Genomic DNA, 21,474 nt, shown 5'->3' with positions numbered 1-21,474 from the left:
TCTTCTACCTACATGATTCCTTGCCTTTATCCAGGCTCTCTCCTTTTCTTCAGTGTTCTCGGCTCTGGAGACCTTAGGTCCCTGAGAAATTCATTAGTGACCAATATGAAGATTTTCTTGTGTTCAAGTTCCCCTCCTCTGTCCCCCAGCAAGATGATCTCTCTGGGCCAGACTTCTTAAGTGTTTGCACTCTTACTCTTCCTTTGGGACTTAGAAAGTATCCTCTGTTCTGATCATTCTCTTATTTGTAGTGCAGTAGTGCTTTTTGTTAGAATCACACATTAAATTCCTGGGTCATAACCTCATAGAGACAGTTATGTGAGTGTTTAAATCTTTGTGAATCAATCTGTCAACTTCTCAAGATCTGTCATTGTATTGTCTGCTCCTTCTTTTTCTTTAGAAGGTATCCTAAATATTCAATTTAAATTAAAATTCATTTAAAAAATTTCTAAATTCTCCAAATTCTCTTCCTCCTTCCTTCCCCCTCCACCCATTGAGAGGGCAAGAAAAAACCCCAAACTATTACAGATATGTATAGTCACAAAACAAATGTCCACATTAGCCATGTTCCAAAAATAAAAGCAAGATAAATAAAGATAAAATAATATACATTAATTCCCCCCTTAGTCAATCCTCTGTCTGGAGGTGGATACCATTTCTGTAATGAGTTCTTTGGAACTGTGATTGGATACTGTGTTGATCAGTTACTAAGTCTTTAAAAGCATATTTCTACTTAATCTGTAGTTACTATATAATCTGTAGTTAATTTTCTGCTACTGTATGAATAATTCTATTGATTTTATTCACTTTAGTTTGTATCACTTCACAAAAGTCTTCCCATTCTTCCAATTCTTTGCTACAATACAAAGAGTTGCTATAACAATTTTTGTATATATGGGTCCTTTTCTTTAATCTCTTTGGGGAGTAGACCTCATAGTGGTATTTCTGAATCAAAGAGTATAGACAGTTTAATAGCTTTTGGGGCATAGTTCCAATTTGATTTCTAGAATTATTAGACTCATTCACAACTCCACTAACAGTGCATAGTGCGCCTATTTTCTGACATCCCCTCCAACATTTGTCATCTTCCTTTTTTGTCACCTTAGTCAATCTTTGGGGTGTAAGGTGTTGTTTTTCAGTTGTTTCAGTCACGTCTGACTCCATTTGGGGTTTCTTGGCAGAGGTATTGGAGTAGTTTACTCCAGCTCATTTTACAAATGAGAAATTGGGGCAAACAGGGTGAGGTGACTTGCCTAGGGTCCCAAGGATAGTAAGTGTTTGGGACCAGATTTGAACTTGGTTTTCCCGACTCCAGGCTCAGAACTACCTCTACTGTACCAGCCATCTATCTGTCTTAGCTGGAAACTTAGAGTTGTTTTATTGTGAATTTTCCTAGTTATTAGCAATTTAGAGCATTTTTTCCTTTGGCCATTGATAGCTTTGATTTCTTCCTCTAAAAACTGCCTATTCATATTCTCCGAACATTTATTAGGAGAATGGTTTTTATTCTTATAAGTTTGACTCCCCCCCAATATATTTTAGGAATGAGACTATCAGAAAAATTTGCTATAGTAATTTTCATAATCTTATGCTTTTCTTCTATTTTTAGCTCCTTCTTTTGTGTTTGCCAAAACCTTTCACTTTTATGTAATAAAAATTATCCCTTTTATCTGCTTTGTACCTCTTTATAGGGTCATAAACTCTTCCTCTATCTACAGATCTGATAAGTAATTTCCCTCATGCTCTATTAACTTACTTATGATATCCTTTATATACCCATGTACCCATTTGAGCTTATTTTACCATACAGTATGAGATGTTGGTCAATGCCTAGTTTTAGCAAGATTACTTAGTAGTTTTCCCAACAGTTTTTTTCTCAAATAATAGTTATTACCCCTATAGCTGAGATCTTCGGGTTTATCAAGCACTAGATTATTGTGTCCATTTTTCCCTTTAGATTGGATAGCTAATCTGTTCCATTGATCAATCTCTCTATTTCTTATCCAGTAATAAATTGTTTTGATGACTATAACTTTGTAGTGTAGTTTAAGATCTGTAATTGTTAGGTCCTCTTGTTTCCCAGTTAAAAATATGCCTTAGATATTCTTGAACTTTTGTTCTTCCAGATGAATTTTGTTATTTTTTATGGCTCTGTTTCACTTTTTGGTAGATTGGGTGTGCTATTAAATGAGTAAATTAATTTAGCTAGTATTGTCATTTTATTATATTGGTTTGGGCTACTCATGAGTAATGAATATTTCTCCAATTATTTAAATCTGTCTTTATTGGTGTGAAAAGTATTTTATAATTGTGTTCATATAGTTCCTGTGTGTGTCTTGGCAGGTAGATTACCAAGTACTTCATACTATTTATAGTCACTTTAAATATAATTTATCTTTCTACCTCTTCCTGCTGTTTTGTTGGTAATATGCAGAACTGTTAATTATTTGGGTGGTCTTAATTTATATACCCTGAAATTTTGCTGAAGTTCCTAATTGTTTTGACTAGTGTTTTAGTTGCCTCACTAGGGTTCTCTGAGGAAACCATTATATCATCAGTAAAAAGTGATAATTTTCTTTCCTCATTGCCTGTCATTATTCCTTCAATTTCTTTTTCTTATTTTATTGCTCTTGCTAGCATTTATAGTGCAATTTTTTGTTGTTTATTGTTCAGGCATGTCCAATTCTTCATGATCCCATGGACTGTAGTGTGCAAGGCTCCTCTATTCTCTACTATATCCTGAAGTATGTCTAAGCTCATGTTCATTGCTTCCATGACACTATCCATTTTATCCTCTGCTGTCTCCTACTTCTTTAGCCTTCAATTTTTCTGACATCAGGGTCTTTTCCAATAAGTATTTTCTTCTCATTAGGTGACCAAAGTGTTTAAGCCTCAGCTTCCATATTTGACCTTCCAGTTAATAGTCTATTTCTTTAAATATTGACTGATTTGATCCCCTTGCTGTCCAAGGGACTCTCAAGTCCTCTCTAGCACCACAATTCAAAAGCATCAATTCTCTGGTACTCAGTTCTCCTTTTAGTCCAGTTCTCAGAGCCATACATTACACCTGGGAAAAACCACAGCTTTGACTATACAGACCTTTGTCAGTAAGGTGATATCTCTGCTTTTTAGTATGCTGTAGAGGTTTGACATAGTTTTACTTTCAAGGAGCAAGTGTCTTTTAATTTAATGGCTGAAGTTGCCATATGTAGTGATCTTTGAGACCAAAGAATATAAAATCCAACACTGCTTCCATTTCTTTTTCTTTTATTTGCTAGTAAGTTGTGATATCAGTTGTCAAGATCTTAGTTTTTTATGTTAAGCTTCAAGCCAGCTTTTATACTCTTTTCCCCCCTCATTAAGAAATTTATTAATTCTTCTTCACTTCATCACTTCACTGCATCAGAGTGGTATTGTCTACATATCTGAAATTGTTGATATTTCTCCTGACAACCTCAATTCCAATTTTTGATTGATCCAGCCTGGCATTTCACATGTTGTAGTCTGTATATAAGCTTTCTCAATCTTAAATCAATTATTTGTTTTTGTGTTTGGTCCTAATTGTTTCTTCTTGACCCACATACATGCTCCTCAGGAGACAAGTAAGATGATCTGATACTTTCATATCTTTGAGGACTTGCCACATTTTCTTGTGATCCACAAACTCAAAAGCTTTAGTGTAGTCAATGAAGCAGAAATAGATTTTTTTCCTGGAACTTCCTAGCTTTCTCCATAATCCAGCAAATGTTTCTATTTTGGTCTCTAGTTCCTCTGTCTCTTTGAAAACCAGCCTGCACTTCTGATAGTTCTCAGTTCACATATTGCTGAAAGCTGGTTTGTAAAATCTTAAGCATAACCTTGCTGGTATATGGAATGAGTGCTTTGTTTGGTAATTTAAAAATTCCTTGGCTGTGTTTGTCTTTCATTTTCGAAGAGGACCATGGCATCAGGGAAATGATGACATGACTTGCAATTGACTTTGAGTTGAGTGAGGGAGGGCTGTGCAAAGTCACCAGCCTCACTTTCTCCTCCAGAATCATCTGGATCCAGTGACCAGATATTGGTGTTACCCTTCTTTAGGTTTGGGTCATAAATTGATATTTTCTAGTCCAGTGGACACTCTTGAGTTTTCCAAATTTGTTGACATATTGAGTGCAACATTTTAACAGCATCATCATTCATTAATTAAACATTAGATGTCTATGATGTATAAGGAACTGTGCTACTTTCTGTGTGAATGTGAAGTATTGGTCATATGGAAAGGAAAAGTTAAAAGTGAGTCTGGAAGGATAGGATGTGACTACATTGTAAAGAACCTTGAATACTAAGTAAATATTAGAATGTTTAAGCTGTTCCTCTATGAAATAATCGTTCTTAAAGTTTTTGTGATGGTACAATTAATTTTAAAACAACTCCAAGAAAACATGGGTGAATTCTTACAGTAAAATTCTTAAAATTTTTAAAAAAATGTCACCCCAAAGTGACACCAAATAAGAGGGCTATTGAAGGATCTGTATTTATCTCTGTGCTATTTAACATATTTTTTTTTCAACTTAGATGAAAACACAGTAAATTTTCAGGTGATAAAAAGATGAGAGGGATAATTAATATATTGATTAAGGGAGTCAGAGTCCAAAAATTTCCTAACAGGCTAGAACACTGGGTAAAATCTCATAAGATAAATCATAATAGAGAAAAATAAAAAGTCCATACTTGGTTTGAAAATAAGAGTCAATTTCATAAGAGAAATAAGGGTGAGGTATGACTAGGAAATAATCCTTCTGAAAGAAATTTAGGGATTTTAGCAGATTGCAAATTCAACATGGGTTGACAATATGATTTAGCAATATAAAAAGGAATGTAATTTTAGTTTTTATTTAGGGGACCATGGTGTCCAGCATAAGGGAGATAATCACACTCTGCTTTGTCCTAGTCAGACCACATTTAAAGCACTATATTCATTTCTGGTTATTGGACTTTAGGAAGGACTCTAGTTAACTGGATATGCTGAGAAAAGAACAGAAGGTTATCTCAAGAAAATGCCACATGGAGACCAGATGAAGGAACTGGGGATATTTAACCTGGGAAAAGGGAAAGTTTGGGGGACATTATAACAGTCTTCAAGTATTGAATAGGCTTTCATGTGAGAGACTTTGACTTGTCCCTGAGAATAGAACTAGGAACAACGTATGGAAGTTGCAAAGAGAATCGTTTTCCCTCAACATAAGAAAAAAAAGAACCTTTTCTAATAATTAGATGTATTTAAAATTGGAAGGGGCTAACTGAAGAAGTAATGAGTTTCAATCTCACTTGAAGTCCTTAATGAAAGACTGAAAGACCACCAGAGATTCCTAATTAGGTAAGTGCTGCCCAAAATGATCTTGGATGTAATGTACAACTGTAAGATATTGTTTATTACAAGTCCTTTGACATGCTGTAGCAGCAAGCACCCCAAGCGTCCTCAGGGTTTGCAGCTACCACAGGTTCTTGGATCTGCTTTGTTAAAGGAAAGCAACTCAAAATGGGTTAACAAGCTTACTTTAATCAGTCAGACATATATCGTTTACCTTATTCAGGAGAAAAGGTCAGCACCCTGAACCTCAAAGTATACAGGCATAATTATCAAGATAGAAACATCAAGTAGACAGATTTCCAAACTGTCTAACCATTTCATCCATACCCAGTCAACATCTGGGTTTCCACATTCTGGGTTTTTCAAAGCCGGGGGACTCTCAACAACGGCTTCCCAGAATTCAGATCAAATCACAGAACACTTCTCAAAGTGAGCCCCAAAACAAAGCTACACATCAGGGCTTATATAGCCTTCTCCTGGCTCGGAGAATGTAACAACCTTATTGACCCACTGGCCAATCAAGAAGCATCCACTGAAAAACAAGCCTCCCTCCCCAGGCTTCTGGTGCACTTTAGCCTAGGGGCAGGGAAGATCTTTAAAATTTACATTCGCATTACACATGCTTACAACAATGAAGTTTGGGTTTTTTAATTTGTTTTTTCCCCCCTCAAATCATGAGAAAGGATGGATGCATTGGCATCCAATTTTTAGAATGCTTTCCTTCCTCACAGATGACTCCTAACTTCCCTGACTTTTAATACTCAATTTAAGTTCTAATTCCTAGAGGATAATTTTACCAGTCTCTTGGGGGAAGAGTTCCATTTTCTCTGAGATTTTATTTTATATATACAATATAAATTGTGCATATGCATAGTTATTTGCATGTTGTTTCTTCCAGTAGAATGTGAGTTCCTTGAGGACAGAAACAATGAATTTTATCTTTCTTTGTATCCCCAGTGCTTAGTCCCAAGCCTGTCCCATGGAAAATGATTAAATAAACGCTTACTGACTTAAAGCAGCTGAGGAAACAGAGAAGAAGCTGTTATTTCCACAGAATTTAGCAAGTCAGCGGTATGGTATTAATAAAGCTTGGCTCCTCTCACTATATATCAAGATATAGCTTGTAATGTGTAAGTCTCCAAATAGTCTCAAGGCAGAAGATGAAAGTGGATCTTTCTCAGATTCCTGTGTTTTACTCTTAAGTTATGGGATTCCAGATACAAATATTTTAAGCCCAAAGATGAAGACAGAATGAGTAGTACTGTGCCTTCTTAACTGGTGTCAGACATTCTTATAACCTGAAGCATTATGCTATACTTTGGGGGGTTTTCTTACTTTCTTGGCTTATGGACCTTACGAAGAAAGCCAAAGAAAAATTATAACAGGCAGCAATTCTCTCTTATCCCTCACTATACTGAGTGACCCTCCTTTTGTTAACATGAAATTCATAATTCACAGAGCAATATTTTATGAAAAGGAGAGAGATGGATTACTCTTCAGTAAGGAACCATGAGTCTAGTATATAGTATATATGCAAATGTAATATATGCAAACATATAAATGTATAAAAATATATATGAGAAAAACATGAAGAAACAAATATTTAATAAGTTAAAATAATTAAATTTAATAGACAATACATTTATCTAATAAAAGATATTTATTTAACCTATTTAAATAAATTTAAATACTTGTTGATTTGACTAGGTGGCTATATTAAAGAGAAGGGGGCCATAAAAAATGGTTCTTCACCTGTTCCTTCCACCCTCTCTAATCCATAGGAGATATGGATTAAGATTGAATTTGTGGTGGGGGAAACAGAGAAGGGAGCAATTAACTCTTTCTTCCTTCTCTCTTCCATTCCTTGTTATCCATCCATCCATCCATCCATCCATCCATCCATCCATCCATCCATCCCAATTCTTATCTTGATCAATATCTTTCTGCTGATTAAAGAAGGTGGAAAGTATATGCAATGAATCAATATTTAAAATTCTTTCTCCTCTTTCTGTCATTCCTTATGACTCTTATCTCTGTGATAGGGTCATCTGGTCCTCCAGGTTTTTAGGTACTCTAATGATGAATATCTAGAAACCCCCAATCTTCCTATGCCAACTCTTTGGTATAGTAAGGCTATTTTCCCTGTTGTTACCACTCTGCTCTCTAATTAGCTATACCTTTTCTTCTAACCTATTCCACAAATAGAACCTCCTTTATAAAACACCAGGCAAGGCCGACTTTGCTCAGTGACCTTCCAGGATAATCCAACTGCTTTTCAAGGAAGTTCATTCTAATTTGTGATGCCTTTTATATGGAGTGTTCTCTGAGTTCACTATTTTAGAACAAAGTTATTACATTTCCCTCCAGGATTCTAGGGAAACTTCTGAGTCATTGGTATATTTCTCCTCTAATTCTATTAGCTTATTTCCCCACCACTCATTTCCCTCAGTATTAGCCATTGGTGACTAACATTCCAATTCAACTTAACCATTTAACATCAATTTGCTTTTTACAAAAGTGTATTTATTTTGAATATATAACAAGAGCAAAAGTACAAACATTATTCCCAACGCCTGAGGGGCACACTCCTAGCAGAGTTTCTATATAGCTTTGGCTCCAATAAATCCATGTCCACATGTATCATCATTGCCTGAAGGGTCTTCATCTCAATTCCATTGATGACCATATCACTAAGCTCTTCAATCCTTGGGGCACAGAAGTTGAGATGGCTGTGAAATCCTTCATGGATTCCAACACTCCTGGATTCCTAGTGATTCACTCTCCTGACCTTTCAAAATTCACAAGGTTATAACCCCCAGATTAATTTCCTTCATCTACAGTGAAATAGCACCTAGAAAGTCAAAGGGTAAAGGTCTATTTTCACAGGGCCACATGTTGGTCTCTGAGGGAAAGGGTCCAAGCCCTCTCCCCTTACAGTTTTATCTTTCACTGGATGCCATTAGTGAAGGAATCAAATGGAAGGAAGGAGGGAGAGAGGTAGGGAATGAAAGAGAGAGAGAGGAGGGAGAGAGAGAGAGAGAGAGAGAGAGAGAGAGAGAGAGAGAGAGAGAGAATGAATGAATGTGAATGCCAGGGTCAAGTCAAGCCTTTGGGAGGCACTCCCAGTTCTGTTTTTGCCACTGAAAACAATTAAATAGACTGCTATCATATGGTTAACAGATCATCGTAACTGGTTATAGAATATCTATACATGCTATAAAGTCTTACCAAAGTATTTCCATTACAGTCATCATGACTCTCCTAGAAACAGTCTACCTATCTTCTTGCATATGGAGAGTAGCATTAGAGTCACTCTGAAAATGAGCCTGTCCTTATTACACTAAGTATTAGGGAGTTTTTACTTATGTCAAACCTGAATTTGCTTCTTTTCAACTTCTTTTCATTGCTTCTAGTTCTGACCTCTGGAGTCAAAATAGAACAAACATAATCTATCTTCTACTTGTCAATTATTCCAATATTTAAATATAACTATCATATGAGGAACATTATGATTGATAAAGCACTGATTCTAGACTTAGAGGATCTGTGTTCTAGATCTCCCTGTCACTACCTGTGTGACTATGGGCAAGTCATTAAACCTCTATGGGTCTCACTCAGCTCTTTCATTTCTAAAATGAAAGGGATAGAGCAAGGTCCCTTCCAGGTCTAGATTTATAATCCTATGTCAATCAATCAATCAATCAATCATCAATCAAGTATTTGTTAAGTGCTTACTACATGCTAAGCATTGTGCTAAGCATTGGATATACTAATAAAGGCAAATACATGGTCACAGTCCACAAAGATCTCACATTCTAATGGAGGAAATCACATGCAAACAACTATGTAATATGACATATATACATAGTAAATGGAAGGTAATCTCAGAAGGAAGGCACTATCTTCAAAAGATGAGGAGGGTGGGGGGAGAAAATTTGAAAGGCATCCTGGGAAAGGTGAGATTTAAACTGTTTTAAAGGAAGTCAGGGAAGACAGTAGGTGTATGACCTCTTGTTATCTTCTCTTCTCTCTGTTATACATTTCCATCTCTTTTATCTAATTCTCATATGATATGAACTTGAAGGCTTCTTAGTAGGAAACCAATTTCAATATGATCAGGGTTTATGCATTTTTCTATAATTCTATTGGTTCAGATATATTCATAGATTAATAGAACTAATTGTATGACTTGGATTGAATTGAGTAATTATATACTAATAATGAAGATGGGGCTACAGTGGTGTTTCTAAAATTTCTTGGAGCATAGATTTCTTCCAGAAGTGACAGAGTTGTTCCCAATGAGAGACTCAGTATGGTGATAGATATAAAAAAATAACTCACTCATTTGGGAAGGGAGAACATTGTATGTTAAGCAGTCCAAAAATCACATTTATATGCCTCCATATACATACATGCATTGTAAACACATATACAGACCTGAATATCCCCATAGATTTAAACATTAGATAGAATAAGATATATGCAAAATCTTTAACAAAACTATAAGGATCTACATGGTGGACTGATCTATATTTGAATGTATCATACCAATCTTCTCCCATTGCAACTTATTTGCCTTTCACATTTATTCCCTTCTAGTCAAACTTGAATACTCTGTTTTCCAAACATTTTCTCCACTTTCTCACCACTGTATCTTTGCTATTGCCTTTCTGTACACTTGAAATGGCATTTACCATCATCTTTCCTACCCAACAGTTGAAATCCGACAGATCTTTCAAGGTCCAGCTCAAATACTACCTCCTCCAGGAAAACTGTCTTGGTTGTTATGGTGGAAAGCAACCTCTCTTTTCTTTCTTTCCCTTTCTTTGCTTTTTGGAGGGGGGAAGACAGGGCAATTGGGGTTAAGTGACTTGCCCAAGGTCACATGACTAGTAAGTGTTAAATGTCTAAGGTTGGATTTGAACTCAGGTCCTCCTGACTCCAGGGCCGGTGTTCTATTCACAGCTGCCCTGTAACCTCTCTTTTCTAAGCTCTAATGGAAATGTGTCTGTCTTTTGCACTTATAATTTTCTAACACATTTCTGAGAATATGTCTATTTCTCTACTAAAGTCCTGTCTTTTGATGCCCTGCATACAAAATTTAAGGTTGAACCCAACTATGTCTCAGGTTCCTTCCAGTTTTTACAGTCTGATGTCTCTGTGACTAAATATGCTGTACATGAGGGCTCTGAAGAAAAGTGAGATCAGCATATGCACTATTAATTTACTCATAGCCAAGGGAATTATAAAGGGCCTCAAGAAAGAAATATCATGGGGACACAGTTCCCAAAGGAGAAGAGAGAGGAATAGGGTTAAAACATTCCCCAGTGTAGTTGGTGCCAGATCTCTGGATGGAATGGAGTCTGGGGGAGCAGGTTTCCATCATATGAGCCTTATTTCATAAAATTTCTCCCCATAGAACACTCAGATTATGGAACCATGATGAAATAACTATCTCTGTTGATCTCCAATGAAGAGCTTTAGGAATTGTCTCCCAGAGGACCCCCAAATCTCATCTATATATATATGCTTCACATTATCCTGATTCAGACTCCTCTGTCTTCAGAGACATGGTGTCTGGTAATTATTCCCCCATCCCAGCACTGGGGTCCTTCAACATCAGGCATCAGTTTTCCTACTTCAGTAAGAGAAAGTTCCTCTGTTCCTGTGTAATATGTCACTGTGCATGTCTCATCATCTGGAGAGAAGAGAGCAGAGTCATGGCCTCTGAGGTCAGCATAAGCCATCTAGGTAAGAGTTATGCTAATAGACATGGAAGAGTTCCCTTCAGATTAATACACAGACACCAAGACTCATACAAAAATATGGAATTTATATAGACATCTACAAATGCTCACATACATGTAGGCATACTCAGACACACACACACACAAGATGCATGTACATACACATATAGCTTCCTTAATCCAGCTTCCCTCTAAGCCCAGGATGAGCCTGGTCTAAGGAAATAGTTTATAATGGATCATCCAAATGAGATATTTCTTTATAGATTCTCCCTCCTCTTCCCACTTTCTCAGGAGATTGAAAGCCTATCTGAGAGGAATGGAGTCATCAACTTAGAGCCAATCTATTCAAATAGTCAGGCAGCTTTGATATGCAATGTAACTTATGGAGTCATATGAGATGTGGCATAGTATAGAAGAAAGGACTGAAACTTGGTACAGATGATCTGGGTCCAAAAGTCTATTCTGTAATGTATTGCAAGGTCATGGGCATGCCACTGTAACACTGAGATTCTGTTATAGTTCATCTAGAAAATAAAGCTAATAATGTAATTGAACTACTTACTATAGAGAGTTGCTATGAAGAACATATAAATGATGCAAAACATATACCATAGTGTTATATAAAATATTAGTTTTTATTATACTTGCAAGAACACAAATAAATTACTAGTGTAATGATAATACCAAATAACCATTATTATACAATTGTAAAAAGCATGTATAATTACTTGCTATATTCTTGACACTGTGTTAGGGACTGAGAAGAGATGAGCCTTGGGTTACAGTCGATGGATGTACAGACATTCAAACCTGCAGAATAAGGTAATTGAATAGATGCATATGAAGAGCCAGGGTGAGACTCTGCTACTATTTATAGCTTGGGTATGTAGAGCACTTTCCTGGCCTGGGTTAGAGTCTTCTTTCTAAACAATTGCTTTATGCCCTGATGTAGTTTATGTGCAAAATTATGCTTTAACTCTTGGCTGTCCTCCTGTCCCAATTCCTGCATGGTCTTCTTTTAGCTTGACAGCGAAGTTTGGATAGCTCCAGACATCCAGCTCTCTTTTCTTCTGCAAACATACTCTGGAGTCCACATGCAGCTCTTTCCAGGTTAATTTACTAGGGAAAAATTAAACTCAAAAATAATGCACATTGTTTCAAAGAATCAAAAGGGCATAAAAACAATCTATTAGAGGCATCTGGATGTTTTAAAATTTATCACCTATTTTCTTCCTATTTCCTTCTTGAGGTCAAGTAAGGAATATGGCACTATCTCAGGCCCAGGAGAACCATTAGCCATAGCCATGGCCTACCTTCTTCCTTACTTATTTTTTTGGAGGGGCAATTGGGGTTAAGTGACTTGCCCAAGGTCACACAGCTAGTAAGTGTTAAGTGTCTGAGGCTGGATTTGAACTCAGGTCCTCCTGACTCCAGGGCCAGTGCTCTATTCACTGCACCACCTAGCCACCCCTAATGTACCTCCTTCCAACTTCCCAGAAGAATGGGGATATTTTCCCTAGTATTTCCTGCAGTTGGTCAACTTGACCCAACAGCCGGATCCTGTTGTTGCTGTTCTTGTTATTCAGACATTCAGTAGTGTCTGATACTTCATGGTCCCATAAAGGGTTTTTTTTTAATAAGCAATCGGGGTTAAGTAACTTGCTCAAGGTTACATGGCCACTTATTTCTGGGTGTGGTACTGAGTATCTGAGCCCGGGATTCGATCTCCAGGTCATCCTAACACTGGAGCCAGTGCTCTTACTTGCTGTGCTACCTGGCTGCCCCATAAAGGGTTTTCTTGGCAAATACACTAGAGTAGTTTGCTATTTCCTTCTCCTGTGGATTAAGGCAAAGAGGTTGAGTGACTTGCCTAGAGTCATATAGCTAGTAAGTATCTGAGGCTAGATTAGATATCCACTGTAGAAATTATTGAATAGCTATACAGAAGCTTGGGCAATCAAATATGCCCACCTGTTTGAATATCTCCTTTTTACATGTCACTGTATCCTCTTCACCAGGGTTGGGGAACACAAAGCTGACTAGCATGTCAAAATCAATACAAGCAGTTTGTTCATGCCCTAAAATACTCCCAGACCCATAAAGTCTCTCTGACCCTTATTCCTTACAGTCTAAGAAACTAGGGCATAAAGGTGATGTGAGGCATCTATTCAGAGGGAAAACTCTCCCTTGAAGACATGCATCATTAATTATTTTATTGCATTTTGACAGGCTTTCCTTTAACTCTTACCCAGACACTAAAATGTTTTTGATGCCATACTGTCTATGCTTCAGGTCTATGTCCCTTACGAACAGTATCAGACATATTACATAGTGCTTAAAAGTTTACAAATTTGATGTCCCTGGGAGATAGGTGAGTGCATATATTATTATTTTACAGATAAATAAAATGAGCTTTGGGGTAATCAAGTAACTGTTGGTAAATGTCAGAACTTGGATTTCAACTCACCTTCTAGGTCCAAGCTCTTTTCTATGGTGCCACACTGTCTTCCTCACCCACTTCTGCATCCTTTAACACCTACACAATACCTCTGCTTGTACATCCTGTCATCTGTCATTTGAAACTCAAACTGTACAGAATCGAACTTAACACTGTCCCCAGTACATTGTCTCTCCTTCATAGCAATCCCATTTCCCAGGCTCCTAGGCTCAGCATTATCAGGTTTTCTTTGGTTTCTCCTCCTCTTAACTTCTCCCCACTATCTAATTTGTCACCAAGCCTTATGAGTGTTTTTTCCTTCCAAAATTTCGTAACATAAGTTGTATTGATGTCATGTGTGTTTAACTTTCATAGTCATTTCTCAATATACCTTAAAACTACCTCACTTTGAAGCGGAATACTCTCTTGTAACAAAGAAAATCAGGTAAGTAAAAACAGCTGTGAAAGTGGCCATATCTGAAATTATATGCAACGCTTTCCCCAGTATTTCTCTCAAAATGGGTAGCCTAAGTGAATTAAAATGTCAGTATTCTTCACCAACTATGATTTGCAATAGTCTTAGAGAGTTAACTGAATTTCACAACATTTGAAGTCTTTGACTATGGTCACGTAGTTAGTAAATCTCAGTGGTGTGAATTGATTCCAGGATTTCCGTGTTCTAAATCTAGCACCCTATTCACTATTCCTGCTGCCTTTATGTATACACACGCAATCAGAATTTATTCACAATTCATTAAACTCTTGAGGGTAATGATTCTTTTGTTTTTTTTTCTTCATACTGTAAGTACTTAGAAGGCAAAGTTGATTTTTCCTGAATTAAATTGAATAATTCATGTATTTATTCATAATTTTACAATGTATTCATTTAAACTTGCATTCATTTAAGAAATAATTGTTACTCACATTCATATATAAATGTTTTAATGTCGAGGAACCTTCTACCCAGCAGATGTTACATAAATGTTTGTCACTGTTGCATTCACACAGAGACATGGGCTTTCAAAACCAGACCAGTGTTTCTGAGTTCCTCCTCCTAGGCCTCACTCAGGATCCAGAGCACCAGAGATTTCTCTTTGGACTATTCATGGCTATGTATCTAGTCACTATGGCTGGGAACCTGCTGATTATCTTGGCCATTGTCTCTGATGTTCGCCTCCACACTCCCATGTACTTCTTCTTGGCCAACCTCTCCTTCACTGATGTTTGCTTTGTTTCTAATACAGTTCCCAAGATGCTGGTGAATCTGTTTACCCAGAAAAAGGACATCACTTACACTGGGTGCCTGATACAGTTGTATTTTTTAGTTTCATTAGTGGCTCTGGACAATCTCCTCCTGGCTGTGATGGCCTATGACCGCTTTGTGGCCATCTGCCGCCCCCTTCACTATACCACGATCATGAGCCCCAGACTGTGCATTCTGTTGCTAGTTCCATGCTGGGTCCTCTCCATTCTCTATGGACTGACCCACACAATCCTCATGTCTACCTTGAAATTCTGTGGGCACAGGGAAGTCAGTCATATTTTCTGTGAGATGTACGTCCTACTACAACTGGCCTGCTCTGACACCCGAATCAATCAGGCAGTGCTACTCACAACAGGCTCTCTCCTCTTCATTCTTCCCTTTCTGCTTATGCTCCTTTCCTATGTTCAAATTGTCAAGGCCATCCTGAGGATCCCCTCAGCCACTGGGAAGTACAAAGCATTCTCTACCTGTGCCTCACACCTGGCTGTGGTCTCCCTATTCTATGGTACCCTATTTGGGGTGTATCTTCAACCTGTGAAAACCTATTCTGTGAAAGACTCAGTGGCCACAGTGATGTATGCTGTGGTGACTCCTATGTTCAACCCCTTCATCTATAGTCTAAGGAACCAGGACATGAAGGGGGCCCTGAGGAAACTTCTCAGAGGGAAAACTGTCCCTTGATTTCTCTTTTCCCTGACCCCCGAAACCTATCAACTCCAGGGGTTGATGCAATTTTATAAAAAGCAGCAAGTATTTATCGAACATATCCTATGTGCACAACTCTTAACTGTTAGAAGACCGGAGAAGGGAAAATAGTAGAATATATGGTTTCTGTCCTCAGAGAGTTTATAAATGGACATATCAGATTCTAACAAAAATATATGGAAACAAAAGACTTAAGGCTATTGTAGGATTGGTGTATATGTGGTGTGCATGTGTGTGCATGTGAGAGAAAGAGAAAGAAAGGCAGCAAAAATTCAGAGAATGCCATACATTATTGTAACAGACATTTATTAAATACCTAATGTAAAAGGAACTATCAGATTGTGTAAATGTAAAGAGTTTGGCACGCGAAAGTAAGAAGTTAAAGGGGAGTTTGGAAAGGTAACATTGGAACACACTGTGAAGAGCATGGAATATTAGAACCGATACTAGAACATTTGTACCTTTTCCTCTTGACCAATTTTTCTGAATTTTTTTTTTGTGGTAGCAAAACCCCTCACTTAAAAATACTCCACATAACCTCTCATAATGAAATATTGTTAATGTATTTCACTAGTCATAGCAAATAACCTAAGACTGTTGAATATTAAGTCTAAGAGTCTGTCGATGGCCATGTACTGTCTAAAATTTTTGTTAAATTTGGATGAAAGATGGCATGCAGAGCATATTTTCAGGTGATACAAAGAGGAGAGGCATAAAATATATTAATTAAAAATTAGAATTCCAAATTTCCAAACAGATTAGACCATTGGCCCAAATAGCATGAGGAACTGAAATAGGAGGAAAAAATAAAGTTCTACAACTGGGTTATAAAAAAAGTCAACTTTACAAGTGAAAAATGATGACGATGCAGCTAGAAAGTATTTCTGGCACAACCTGAAATTTTTAAGTGATTGGAAACTCAATGTGAGTCAACAATTTTCAACCCGTAGTTTTCAAGCTATTCTGGTTTATTCTTCTTTCTGGTCTTCCTTTTATTCCTTTCTTTGTATGGTTTTTTTCAAAAAGCAATAGGGGTTAAGTAACTTGCTCAAGTTTACACGACCAGTTATTTCTGGGTATGGATGTATATTTTTTTAAAAAGATATTTCATCAAACCATTTCTTTCTTTTCTTTGTTTTTTTTATCTTGATATCTTTATCTCCCCTTGCTCTACTCCCTTCCAATGGAAAAAAAGCAAAACAGAGCCCTGGTATATGCATAATCAAGAAAAACAAGTCCCCATATCGGTTGTGTCTGAAAATACATGCCTTATACTACAATTTGTGTTTATCACCTCTCTGTTAGGCTGTGAATAGCATGTTTATTTTAATGGAATCATATATTTTATATATCATATATAGTTGTTCATTACATTGCTCAGAGTGATTTTTTTTCTAGCAATATAAAATAATTCTTTTATAGTTATAGGCACTGAATAAGTAAATTAATTTAAATAGTATTGTCATTTTAATTTTATTGTCATGAGCAATGAATATTTCCTCTATTATTTATATCTTTTTATTTCTATAATGAATGTTTTATGGTTGCTTTCATAGTATTCCTGGGAGTGTCTTTTTTCCCCCCTGGGAGTGTCTTCACAGGTAAATTTCTATGTATTTTATAATTCTATGCTTATTTTGAATTGGATTTTTCTATTTTTTTCTACTAAGTTGTGTTCATAGCATACAGAAACGTTAATGATTTATATTATGTTATTTGTTTTATATTCTTTAAGGCGGTTGAGATTATTGATTGTTGCAATCATTTTTCAGTTGACTCTAGGATTCTTTAGCTAGAATGACATGTCTACATAATGTGGTAGATTCATTTTATTGTTGCCTTTGCTTATTACCTCTATTTTTTTCTTGTCATTGTTACAGATAATATTTTTAGGATCATGTTAAATAGTAATAATGATAATGTGCATCCTTTCTTTAACCTGTTCTTATTATAAAGGCCTTTAACCTTTCTCCATAATGTAGAATGTTTGCCTTTGGTTTTATATAGATATTACTTACCATGTTAAAGAAAAGTCTATTTCTTTCCCTCCTAATATTAAAAAAAATTAGATTTTGTAAAATGACTTTTCAGCATCTAATGATGTAATCATGTGATTTTAATTATTTTTGCTATTAATATAGTCTATTATGTTCATGTTTTCCCTATATAGAATCAGCCTTAATTTCTTAGTTTGAAATGAACATGGTCTTAGTATGTAATCTTTGTAATAAACTGTTGCAGAGTCTTCCTTAATATTTAATATATTTTTTGCACCAATGTTTATTAGAGATATTGTCCATAGTTTTCTTTGATTTTTATCTCCCTGGTTTAAGTATCAAAACCATTTTCGCATCATAAAAGAGTCTAGAAGAATCTTTTGCTCTTTTTGATAAGAGTTTATATAATATTAGGATATTTTTTTTCTTTGGATGTTTAATAGAGTTCACTTTTAAATCCATCTTGTCCTGTTGTTTTTTCTTTTGGGAGTTTGTTTATAGCTTGTTCAATTTCTTTTGCTGATATTGGGTTATTTAAATAAATCAATTCCTTTACTAATCTAGATTTTTAATATTTTTGAAAGGTACATCTATTTACCCTAATTTATTGGTTTTGTTACCAATAAATTTAATTGGTAAAAAAGCCAGCATCAAATGATTTACAACTGAATTCTATAAAAAATTAAAAAAATTTCACTCTTATATAATGGTTTGTTATTACAAGACATCTCCAACCTCTTTATATTATTAAAATACAGTAAAACAAAGAAAACTATAGGTCAATATGTGTGATGAGAATTGATGTAAAATTTTAAAGTAAAATATTATCAAATAGGCTACAACAACACATTAGAAAAATTATGAATCATGATTAGGTAGGGTTTCTACAGGGAACATAGGGTTATTCAACATAAGGCAGACTATAAATATAATAAACCATGTCAATACACAAATAATAAAAGCCATATGCTAAAATCAATAGAACTGGCAAAGACTCCTGACAAAAGCAATACTTATTTCTATTAAAATTCTAGAACTCATGGGAATAAATAGACTTTTACTTAACATAGTAAATATTGGATTTATATAAATCCAATAGCAAACATTATATGTAGTGGAGAAAAGTTATAGGCCTTTCTAATAAGATCCAGGATAAAGCAAAGGTGACCATTATCACTATTACTATTTAGAAATGCTAGCTATGGCAACAGATAAAAAAAATAAATTGAAGAAATAAAGATAGGAAAAGAGAAAACAATATTATTTTTTGCAGATGATCTGATGGTGTAGGTAAAGAATTTTAGGAATTCAGCTAAAATTAACTTAAATAATGAATAACCAGTAAAGTTGCAGGGGATAAGATAATTAAATCCACATTAATCATCAACATTCCTATAGATAATCAGTAAAATCCAGAAGGAAAAGCTAGAAACAGAAATTCCATTGAAAGTAACTATAGAATCACTGATTGTGATTCTTTTCTGGTCAGAATTTTTCCAAAACATTTTTTTTTGGTGTCAGATGCCCCATTTTCTTTGGGTCACAGTATGACTTCATTTCTTCTATAAGAATGTGCTATGATCTATGATGAATGAGGCCTGTGGAGTAGATTAGTTGTATCTATTTTGCTTCTTCCTGGTCTGTAATGTACACTGAACTCAGAATTGACCAATGGTAATAACTATTTGGGGGGTATATTTGTGAAGGTAGTATAAAATATTTGTGAGCATATCTATGAAGATTCACCTAGGGATCATGTGAATCTAACTGTAAAATACTCTTTACAGAAATAGAGTCCTAACTAATTGGAGAAATATATATTTCTCATGAGTATGTCAAGCCAATATTTTAAAATGACAATACTTTTAAATTAATATACTTCTTCAGTATTATGCTAAACTCTTGAAAGAATAATTTATATACTGATAAAACAATAATAAAATTCAAATAGAGAAACAAAAAATTGAGGATAATAATTTTCTTTCTTTTTTTTTTTTTTAAAGCAATTGGGGTTAAGTAACTTGCCCAAGGTTACACGGCCAGTTATTTTTTGTGTGGGTGTTAAGTATCTGAGGCTGGAACCTATTCCAGTTCCTCCTGACTCTGGGGCCAGCACTCTTACTCACTAAGCCACCTAGCTGCCCTTTTCAAAAGTGGAAAGGAAGGGGGCTTTCCAGTATAAGATATCAAACTGTACTATAAAGCGATAATCATTAAAGTGATTTGGTATTGGTAACAAAGTGGAGATCAATCAGTGGAACACTTTATGTACAAAATATACTAAAACACATGAACAGAGTAGCAGTAGAACTCCTACACCTCTATCCAATAGTAGGACTACTGCTAGTAATCATTTCTGTTCAACTTGGGTAGGAAGTATGTTTTTTAGTGCCATGTATCTAACTTCTAGAGATTGTGATTTTATTTCTGGCCAGAATTTTTTCCCAATCATTTCTGTGTCAGAGGTCCAATTTTCTTTGGGTCACAGTATGGTTTCACTTCTGTGAGAATCACCACAATTTATGATAAATGAGGCCTATGGTCAGTTGTATTCATGTTGCTTCTTGTTCTGTAATGTACACTGAGCTCATAATTGACCAAGATTCATTTCTGAATATGTAATAGGAAACATCTTAGTGTTCATTAGGTCAATATGTTTTTGTCCATCCATACCTGGAGCTCTGATCCATCATAAAAATAAATGACATTTATACTCTTTGTAATTGGTCTTTTGCCCATGCCTGTGATATTTTATGGGTTGCTGCATTTGAAGAGGGAGATGTGACTTCTAATTGGTAGAGAGAATGCTCATATTATATGGCTTTTCTGCATGAGAGGTGGAATCGGGGTTAAAGCTTCTTGGAGGGAGAGACACATATGGTTCAAAGCATTCTTCAGGAAAGACATGTGAAAAGACTTGGGGGAGCTGCAGGCAAGCAGGGAAAACCGGCTCCTTAACTTGTCCTTGATTTCTTGGTTATCTCTCAAGAGACTTTCAGGAATTTCCCTTGTGTTAGATTGTGCCTTCTTTTTTAAGTCTGAGTTATCCATACAATTCTCAATTGGAGACCACATTCCCTATGTAGGTTTTCTATTTTATTCTAATCTGTATTTTTTTTCTGATTTCTATTTGCTATTTGTTTGGATAAATGAATTTACTCCCTATTTGCTATTTGTGATAGTCTTTTGTGCAACCAGTATTTGGTGAAAAGAAATCAAACCAATCAGTGTCATTTTGCATCTACCCTACCTCCTTAAGAGTAACTGGAGAACAGACTCTACCACTGGGCCAGCAATACCTCTTTTGGGGGGAGGCAGATAGTTATATTCCATTCCATTACCATTCTTACATATAGGAAAGGGAAGGAACATGTACCTAGCTGTGGTCTTTCTTTTCCTCCCAACTGAGAGTCATGCTGCCTTCACATATCATTTAGAAAATAACAGCAAGAACAGGAACAAGAGCTAGCATTTATATAAAGCCTTAAGGTTTGGAAAGTGCTTTTCAAATATTATCTCATTTGATCCTCACCAACAGCCCTGTAAGGCAGGTGCAATTTTTCAAATTTTGCCAATGCAAGAATTGAGTCTGAGAGAGGCTGAGTGATTTGTCTGGGATCACACAGCCGGTAAGTGTCTCCTTTTCCTGATTTCAAATCTCACTTTCCATGTACTGCACCACCTACGTGTCTCATGTGAACAAACATATCTTACACAGGCAAACACATTTTAGAGGTTTGCAAAGAACTTTCCGCACACTAAGCCTGTGAAGAAGTTAGTGTGAACAATACCTTCATTTTATAGATGAGGAGTTGGAGACACTTAGAAGTTGTGTTGTGTTGTGATCTCACAGCTAGCAAAACAGAATTCAAACTTAGATCTCCTATCTCCAAATTGAACAGTATATGAACTAGGGCATATTGCCTTTACTTTAGGAAGGACATTGATAAGCTGGAGGTTTCCCAGAGGAG

The 21,474-nt window shown here is 35.9% G+C and overlaps 1 protein-coding gene across 1 annotated transcript; it reads left to right on the top strand.

Annotated features, from left to right (window-relative positions):
* The first annotated feature begins 14,450 nt into the window (after positions 1–14,450).
* On the top strand, positions 14,451–15,482 carry LOC138159562 (olfactory receptor 1D2-like). The gene has a single exon (XM_069085914.1). It carries the CDS (start codon positions 14,508–14,510, stop codon positions 15,480–15,482), a length of 975 nt encoding a protein of 324 aa, XP_068942015.1. The 5' UTR covers positions 14,451–14,507.
* Positions 15,483–21,474: the final 5,992 nt, after the last annotated feature.

This window comes from Petaurus breviceps, unplaced genomic scaffold, assembly GCF_028583685.1.
Source record: "Petaurus breviceps papuanus isolate PSGF00001 unplaced genomic scaffold, PetGlider_PUasm1.0 176, whole genome shotgun sequence".
Classification (NCBI taxonomy): Eukaryota; Metazoa; Chordata; class Mammalia; order Diprotodontia; family Petauridae; genus Petaurus; species Petaurus breviceps.
The sequence above is the reverse complement of the archived record's forward strand: the minus strand, read 5'-3'. Positions and strand labels throughout refer to the sequence as shown.

Excerpts from the sequence above, each read along its gene's own strand:
- LOC138159562 (XM_069085914.1), top strand. The coding sequence starts at position 14,508 with ATGTTACATAAATGTTTGTCACTGTTGCATTCACACAGAGACATGGGC.